General features: G+C 35.3%; 1 protein-coding gene across 5 annotated transcripts in view; it reads right to left on the bottom strand.

Moving 5' to 3' along the window:
- Window positions 1-3,440: 3,440 nt before the first annotated feature.
- Window positions 3,441-9,314, bottom strand: part of wdfy3 (WD repeat and FYVE domain containing 3) — an 82,499-nt gene continuing 76,625 nt past the window's right edge. For all 5 annotated transcript variants that reach the window (XM_059550352.1, XM_059550349.1, XM_059550351.1 and 2 more), the window contains 11 exons: window positions 9,002-9,214; window positions 8,607-8,757; window positions 8,251-8,405; window positions 7,505-7,663; window positions 7,202-7,381; window positions 6,073-6,255; window positions 5,884-5,974; window positions 5,337-5,702; window positions 4,497-4,608; window positions 4,149-4,346; window positions 3,441-3,665 (listed from right to left, as the gene is read on the bottom strand). In XM_059550352.1, coding sequence (XP_059406335.1) covers window positions 3,545-3,665; window positions 4,149-4,346; window positions 4,497-4,608; window positions 5,337-5,702; window positions 5,884-5,974; window positions 6,073-6,255; window positions 7,202-7,381; window positions 7,505-7,663; window positions 8,251-8,405; window positions 8,607-8,757; window positions 9,002-9,214 — 1,929 coding nt within the window. In that variant the 3' untranslated portion in view covers window positions 3,441-3,544. The remainder of the gene's footprint in view (window positions 3,666-4,148; window positions 4,347-4,496; window positions 4,609-5,336; window positions 5,703-5,883; window positions 5,975-6,072; window positions 6,256-7,201; window positions 7,382-7,504; window positions 7,664-8,250; window positions 8,406-8,606; window positions 8,758-9,001; window positions 9,215-9,314) is intronic.

Raw genomic sequence — 9,314 nt, 5'->3', positions numbered from 1 at the left:
TCATGATGACCATGAAAAGTTTATTATTACATTGTGAAGTCACATCCAAGCTTACACATTTAGTCATTACCTACTCACCCTCATGTCATTCCAAAGCTGAACAATTTTTCCTTATTTTTTTCAACATGAGCCACCTTTTACTCTTGTTGCATTTTTTCCAATATGGGGAAATTGAATGGTAACGGACACTTTCAAACTGACTGACTTTCTTAAGCAGTGGCAGAAGATAATGTCTCTAAGAGAATAATTTTTTTTAGGTTAGTAATTATTAATATTATTTTTAACACTGATCGGAATACATTCTTTCATCATGATGCTTTATTATATTCCAGTTTATATTTACATTCATCATTTATAGTGCTGTCAACTGAAGTTTTTGTTTACATAATTTATGCGTGTGTACAGCATGTATTTTTAGTATGCATGTATAAATACACACACATCCATGTATATATTTCAGAAAAATATGTTAGGTTTATATATTAAAATATAATTATATACAGTATAAATTATATGAACACAAATATATACTTTAATATTTTCAATATATATATACCTTATGTGTGTGTGTATTTATATATATATATATATATATATATATATATATATATATATATATATATATATATATATATATATGTATATATATATATATATATATATATATATATATAATATACACAGTATACACATATTTTATGTAAACAAAAACGTTAATTTTGGATGCCATTAACCACGATGAATCATTTGACAGCACTAATCTTAGTAATTTCTGTGTCCTAAGCATGTTTGTTAACTTTATATTATTAAAGGATATAAATTGCTAGCAAACAAATGTGTGGTTTTGGCATGTCACTCAGATTGCAACAGTGTCTGTAACTTGCTTTCTCAAGAAGGCGAGTGGTTTACTTGGACACCATGCATGTTGCAAGAAGTCTGAAGGATTCATGTTCCACTAGATAGGATCAATTCTCAGACAAATGAGCGTTCAGCAGTGTTCCTAGAAACCAGAAGTCATCAAACACCTCAGTGCTTTCATCAGACTTACTGCTGGGCCTTTTCTGCTCTTAAGTGATCAGGACAAGCATGTTAGTTTCCAGCACAATTAACACTGTCTGTTTTAAGCATCGATTAAACACAATGTATTTAACTGCTTTGATGCAGTTCAGTCAATATCAAAAGTATGAAATCATATGCATCCTGTAGTTTTATATATTTTCCAAAGATCTCCTATTATAACCAAGTTCCTAGACTTCTAGATTATATATCTTTGCACTACATTGCAATAAATCATGGAAAGAACTTGTCTGAGGACAATGGTGGTGGTAAACAGCAAGTATTTAATTCAAATTAAATTAAAAAGTATGGAGTACCATATCTATTGCGTCATAATAACAGGTACAATATAGGGGTTATTTATGGGGGAGGGGTTCATGTAATTGTTTTTCAACACAAATATACAATGAACATTCAGCTACCACAGTTTTGCACACTAGATACTGTAGTAATGCAGTCTATCACAAGACCACCAAACAGGGACAATCCATGTGTATTTCATCAGTTCCGGGATCAGTCCGCAACATCCATACATTAGAGTACAAAAAGTCAACCAAAGAGTCGTGGGACACTCTGTATATCCACCTAAAGCTGTACAAAAAACCTTCAGGATCGACTCGTTAGATAATGCCATAAAAATGAGCCAAAGAAAGAGAAAACAAATAAAACATAATGCCAAAACGTACAATACACTGACCCAGAACGTCAGCTGTGTTAGACATGCAACAAGTAACCAAACTTGCTGAAAAATCATAAAAAAGAAAAAATAATTGCATAAATACTTTGTACAGTTCATCTTACTGTAAAGAAATGCACCCTTTTAAAATAATACCCCACAACATAAAAATGCATCTGATAAAACAGTGATTACTCCATTTCTTTGTCTTTTCTACATGTCAAGGTGCAAAAATAATTTCAGATTGATATAGCCATTTGATCTTTGAGCTGCTTGTCGACAGCAAAATCCCAACAGCTTTATGATGTTATGATTGCACACTGAATTACAGTACATTAATAGAGAATAATTCAACTATAAGGAGTGCATATCAAGCTGTACGGAAATCATACAACAGTGAATAAAACAACTGCAATGGTAAAATTTCATCTTTTTAAAGTTGCAAGTGTCAGACCACTTAAAGAAAGAAAAAGAAATTCTCTCTATTAATCAAAGCAGCACTTTTGATAAGTTATTGCCCACAGTATCAAAAAGAAAAAACACCTTTCTCTTTCATTGTTTTGTCTAAGGTAAGGAGAAACTAGGCTTCCAGTTCATTAAAATGGTTAAATCCCTTTTTCTTTACACATGATAACATTCAAGCTACAGCCTTTCATAAAAAGTTTGTGGAGTGAAAACATCAGTTACTATTGCTTTCCTAATCTACAGACATTTACACTGGTGCAACATTGCAAACGGTTAAAATAGTGATTTCTTTTTATTTTTTTAAGAATAAGAATAAATACACGTTTTTACTAAAAACAAAACCATAATTTTTAAGCTAGTGTCAGAGAGTAACATGTAAGTCGTCTAATTCATATTAGTTAATAACCGATGAAGAATTAGTCAGAGAAGTCCCACACTAATGCAAAATATACAGATGTGAAACATCCAATATGAAATAAGCAGGAAGCATGTTTGATATTACAGTCTTTCAACTCGTGAGAAACATTTCTGTCGCATAACAAATGTGGTGGAATCATTTAAAATATTTCAAGTGGTCATTAATCTAAATTCAAGATTTACATACTTTCATTGACCTACACAACTGTTAAAAAAAGATAATAGTTGCATATCAAGGCAGGTTGGCAACAAATTTTAAATGGAAAAAAGTTGTCTATGGCAATTGGCTGATACTGTGGGCAACACAACAGAACTTATAAAATAAACATAATTAGGCATTTGCATAACTAGACAAGCTAGTAATGTCAACCCACAAACATTTATCAACATTCATAGTCCCTAATATTATTCCCGCAGGGAGGCTGTGACTTGTGACATCGACTACACACACACTCATAGTTTTGTTCTTTTAAAGCCAAGAGTGATTTTTAACATACTGTAATACTATATTACAAGCAATGTATTGTGTTTGGATTTCTTCTTTTATCTCTTAATAATGACTTTTTGTTTCACTGTTTCTAGTTAAAAATGGCATTGTAAGTATTTACAATATAAACAACTGTGTCATCTCGTTTCATCAGGAAGTGTTTTATACGCATTGCTTTTTCTAATATCTAAACGTAATGCCGACTTTGTGGATGATACCAATGAGATGACGGAGCATACTGCAAAAGAAAATTCATGAATGGAAAAGTAAATTAACAATAGTCTTTTTTGAATGATCACACTTCTGCAGTGTATGAAATTATGAGCATTAGTAAAGCCATTTTGGATATTGACCAATGAGATTTTGCATGGGGAGCAGTGAAAGGTTTTTTTTTTTTTGAGGGAAGTTTGGATTTTGGGCATGTGATATGGGGTGAGGTTGAACTAGTTTCTCGGGCTTTCTTCAGAGCCCCGCTCATGCTGCAGGTTGTAGTAACAGTTCTGACACACACGCACAGGAGAGGAGATTTTCAGCCGCTTGATCTCTGACTGGAAGCGACTACACCTGTGGGAACATGCAACACATTTTAAAACCCTTTCATGAGATTCTAAAAGACAAAAAAATTCTAAAACGCACAAAAAAATAAAAAATAAAAACAACAACAAAACTTGCAGTGTTCTTTATCCAATTCGTTTAGAAAATAAACCACAAAAATACAAAAATAATTTAAAGATTATGCAACAGATTACTTACACACACACACACACACACACACACACACACACAAAAACATCAAAAACCACAAAACAAAAAACTGCAGTGGTCTTTTCTCAACTGGTTTATAAAAATAAACAAAACAAAAACAAGCATATAAAAGACCAAAACAGAAAACACAAAAACAGAAAACAAAAACAATAAAACAAAAAAAGAGCCAAAACAGTACAAGAAAAGAAACAACAAACAAAAAAAATAGTTGCAGGCAAAACAAATAACACTTAAAAGGTATTTAGTTCACATATTATAAATATTATTGCAAATCTGACTTACTTCTGGCAGAAGACCTGGCCACAGTTTCTGCAGTGGTGGCGCCTCTCTGTGAGGGAGAATCGCACAGTGCATCCAGAGCAGCTGTCCACCTGCTCGTCCTTCACCCAGTGATCTGCGGTAGAGCGTCCGGGCTGATCACTGACAGACCAGCTAAACACCCGGCCACGGCTGTCACCTACCAGGATCTTACTGTGGTCTCTGAGTACACGAGAACAGCTGGTTAACAACAGTCTTGTTTAAAGACAATTTATTTGAGATATTTGAGCAACCACTGGCATATTAATGGTAAACCACATTAAGAAACCAGCTTCTTTTATCCTCATTCCACCACAAACACAGAGCACCTACTTTGAAATGGCAAGCGAGGTGATTTCCGCAGGATGAGCGTTGTCCTTGCGGTCAAACGCTGTGTGCATGGTGAGTTTGCTCCGGAACACCAGCTGTCTCTCCCATCTGTAGCCTGTTTAAGAGACAAAGCTAACGGTGAAGAACATGCCAGTTGCTCACATTAAAGCAAAAACACAAGAGAACAGCACTTGAATGAAAACGCAAATGCGAAACTTAAAAGCCACACGTCAGAAATCTGGGAATTAGAAATACAGTATACTTTGATAAAATTCAAATCAGGATTTACTGCTCTCGGTTTGGGTTACATCCTAACTTTTCATGTAATTTGTAATTCTGATCATATAATTTGTAGTGAAAATTTATTAAATTAATACAATTTCATTGACAATTTAAATGATTGATTAAATAAGTAAATGTATCAAATTGATCAAATTGTTATTATTTAGTATATTTAATACCTATATACTTTTATATCACCTTTTTTCAATTTTAATCAATGAATGCAATTTTATCGATTTATTTTGGCAATTTCACTTTTACTGAGACAGAACAGTACAGAGTCTGACAGGAAGTGAAATGTAAGAGAGAGGGGGACAGAACTAAGAAAGGTCCCAAGGACTCCAGGACTCAAACTCGGGTCGCCCAAAGAGCAACCACACTTTTTCATTTGGTCTGCCTATGAGGCTGTTTAAAATTAGAAAAAAAAAAAATATTTTTTCTTTTCTTATCAGTAGAACAGATTAGAATCAATAGAATTAAATTAGGATTACATACAAATATCCACACACACACACACACACACAAAAAACTTAATGTCACAGATGTTTTAATCTACTGCACCTGGTTTGAGCTTGTTGTACGACCGAGCCTCCATAGTACTGGGCTGAAGAGGCTGTGGTACTGGCCCATGCGAGGGGGCTGAGTGCGGTTGTAAATGTGGCTGTGAGGGAATTCCCGCTCTAATCTGGCCCTCTGAGTAGTTTACAAAAACAAAGCCTTCCTTTTCGTCAATACTGAGTGTGTCCGACCAGCGGCGGGAGTCGTCAGAGCTGCTATCCACTGACCAGGAGGCTCCAGTGCGAGGTTTGGGTCTGTGGACCGTGCTGCTGGGCTGGCTGTTTGAGGTCCGAGGTTTAGGGTCCTGAACGAGGCTGGTTTCCTCTCCTTCAGACTCACTGCTGTCATCCTCTGGAGCATCACGACCCTCTGGAAGAACAAGACTTGAGGTTATTTAATCTAAAAAGATCATTTAAAACTCTGAAGAAATCGCGGTAATGCAGAGTGCAGGCCAAAATTTATCAAAATGTTATTCATTAGTTGCTTTATTTAATATTTTCATTTCATCTTTCCAAAGTCATGAAAAAGGTGCGATGGAGGGATGTTTTACCAATCTCTCCACAGCAGTCTGGCACATCTGGGGGCTCTACAGGCTCTGGAGCAGGGGTTTCTGGGACTTGGAGGAACTCAATTCTCCAAAACTACAAGATAAAGCCATTTGTCAAGAACCATTATTTGTTGACAGTTTAAAAGACATAGGTTGAAAAGAAAGAAAGTAAATTAAGGAGAAGACCATTACCCTGACAACACCGTCGGAGTGTCCCGTAACGATAACATTCTGTGTGTCCCATTCATTCATCTCTGAGATGCAGCAGCAGAGGATTTGTTGGCTCCGGCCAGTGAAAGTGTTGGCGCTGGCGATGGGGCTTCCATTGATGCTCCACACATGGATGTAAGTGCCAGCACAGGACACTATATCACCCTACACACAGACACACAGGGTCTTATCCAATTCATAGAACACTTCGGTTTTATTATGAGGCATCAATTTATTATGAGGATTCAAAGGCAAGAATTTAAATCAGGAGGCTCTTTCTTTTCCAAAGAAGTAATGGTCTCACTTAAATAGAAATTTTCAAAGGCAAGCACATTTTTAAACTGTAAAGTATACTACTGTTTCCAAAGAGCTTGATGAACAGATCAAATTAACTTCATACCAAATAATTATAATTCTGCATTATAATAATAATTAGTGCTGTCAAACGATTAATCACATCAAAAACAAACGTTTCTGTTTACATAATATATGTGCGCATACTTTGTTTATTTATTATGTATATATAAATACAAACACATGCATGTACTGTATATAGGCCTAAATAAGAAAAATATGTTATGTTTATATAGTAAATATATTTATATATAATAGAAGAATATAAATATATAAATGTATATATATATTTTATGAAAATATATACTGTATGCGTGTGTATTTATATATACATAATAAATATACACAGTAAACAATCATATATTATCTAAACAAAAACGTATATTTTGGATGCGATTAATTGTTTAACAGCACTAATAATAATAATATATTTTCGGAAGAATATAAAATGTTATATTTTTATGCCCCAATAAACTATAAAAATGCTAAGAAATTTACTACATAGTTTTCTGGAAGTAATAAAACATTATATTAGTAATAACAATAACAACAACAAATAATTTTTATATGTATAGATATTTTACATTTTCAATATTAAATTATTAATACATTATTTTATTACCCTAATGAAACATACAAATGCAAAGACCATACAATGCATACAAGAGTGCTTATTAAATAGCTAAAAGGAAAACAATGTAGTTTAAACACAACACTTGTCACACAGGTAATTCTGTCTACATTATTGTTGACTCACAGTAAGCTCGTTGATGCAGAGCGCTGAGACGGGAGCCCGATGGCCCCTCAGCTGGGTGACGAAAGACAGTTTATTCAGGTCCCAAATGATGCACGTACGGTCCCGAGAGCCACTCACGATGATGTGGTAAGCTGATGATGCTGTGAGACATGTAACTGCATCTGTGTGGCCCAGAAGAGCCTGGAAACATAAACATAAATATTAAAATGATATAAAATTCATTTATAAAGAGCAAGTAGCTGTAGCAAACAAGTCAATCAAAATCAATCAAACAAGCAGCATTAAAAGAAATATAAAACAAACCTGTTTGAGTGTGAGGCTCTTGGCTTTTTCTTTGGAAGTCCCGGTCTCCCATACACAGATAGCAGTGCTTAATCCTCCAGTAATGACCAGTTTGGGATTGGGGCAGATAGCACACAGGATCTGCCCCCACTCAGACAGGCACTCATATACTACAACCGCCTATGAGACAAACGCAACACATGAACATCAGAAAATGAAATACACAGAATAAACCAAAAACATAAGCCTAAATTATGCGGTGTCTTAATTAGTGAATAACATTTCAAAAACAGTTCAAGGTTTCCGCAACACCTGTTTTCAACATATCTATGACAATAATACAAAACGCTTCTTAAGTACCAAATCAACATAGAATGTTTACTGAAGGATATGAATGATTTCCACTTTGACACACACAGTAGACTGGAATAATGGCTGCTAAAAATTCAGTTTTGCCACCACAGCCATAAGTTACACTTTAAAACATGTTAAAATAGCAAGTTAATCTAAAATCTAATACTATTTCACAATATTTTACTGTATTATCAATTAAAATAAATGCAGCCTTGGTGAATATTATATATATATATTTTTTTTTAAAGATAAAACTATTACAGACCCCAAACTTTTCAATTGTAGTGTACTTATAAATATGCAAAAAGTTTTGCAAATGCTCTTTTTCCAATTGCATTTCAGGATCTGACAGTCGTTCACAGCAGAAAACTGAAAACATGAGCAAACAGAAGAACTTGTATGTTGCGAATGACCTTGTCAGACTCATAGTTGGAGAGGCGGCAGCTGAGGTCTGCGTAGCCCCAGGCGAAGGTTTTATTCCAGGCAGGAGGAACCAACACCTTGTTCTGCTCAACAGCCAGAACACCCTTATCAGTGCACACTATCTGCCCCACTGGCTCCTTCAGCTCTGTAAAACACACAACACACACACAGAGCTCATTCAAATGTGCTCAGAGATGCTAGCAATATTTGACACAAATTATTCCTGAACAAACACGTTCTAACAAAAACGTATACATGAATAAATTGTTGATCTGACATCGATTGAGCTCTGTGATCATCACAGAGCATGTAATGTCACTGTATCCCATCATCAAATTTGCATTACCTTTGACAGGGGTGAGAGAGGGCCGCAAGTTGTCCAGATGATGAAAGAAGATTTTGTCTAAGCTGGAGTTGAGCGTAACAGGTACACCAGGTACCTCTCCTCCGTTTGACTTACTGCGCACTCGCTTTGGAGGATGGGGCTTCTTAAAAAGCTAAAAGAGCAGAAACACAGAGGTTAGCAAAATTGCATTAAATACAAATGAACAAAACAAAAGGCCTTTACAAGTAAATTAAGCTAGAGATCTTTTCAGAACCAACTTTCCTTTCAATGACTTTTAACCAGTTGGTGTTAAGGTGATTTTTTAGTAGAAATATATAGTCAGTTTTCCGCAAGTATGCACAGGTAACCACTGATGTACTGTAGTTCATGACATTTTCAGTAATGAAATTGCAAACCTGTTTTGGGATTTGGCCAAAGTTGTTGATGAACCCAATGGTAGCTGTTTCTTTAAGTGGGTCATTAATGTTGTAGATGTCCACCTGGCCCTCATAGAAGAGATGGTGGAAGACATTGACCGCTTCCACCGCTGGAGGACCCTGCTGCTTGTAACCAAAGATCAGGTCGATCCATTCATGCAGATGGGCGCTGACATAGTCACACTCCAAAGCCTGAAAAAACACACACAGTTCTTAAAGGTTATTCTCTGACATTAACCACGATGAAACAATAACACACAGAGCCTCTTTCTGACTGCCGGCTTTATCAGGG

The sequence above is a fragment of the Carassius carassius genome, chromosome 5, assembly GCF_963082965.1.
Source record: "Carassius carassius chromosome 5, fCarCar2.1, whole genome shotgun sequence".
NCBI classification, from domain to species: domain Eukaryota; kingdom Metazoa; phylum Chordata; class Actinopteri; order Cypriniformes; family Cyprinidae; genus Carassius; species Carassius carassius.
The sequence above is the reverse complement of the archived record's forward strand: the minus strand, read 5'-3'. Positions and strand labels throughout refer to the sequence as shown.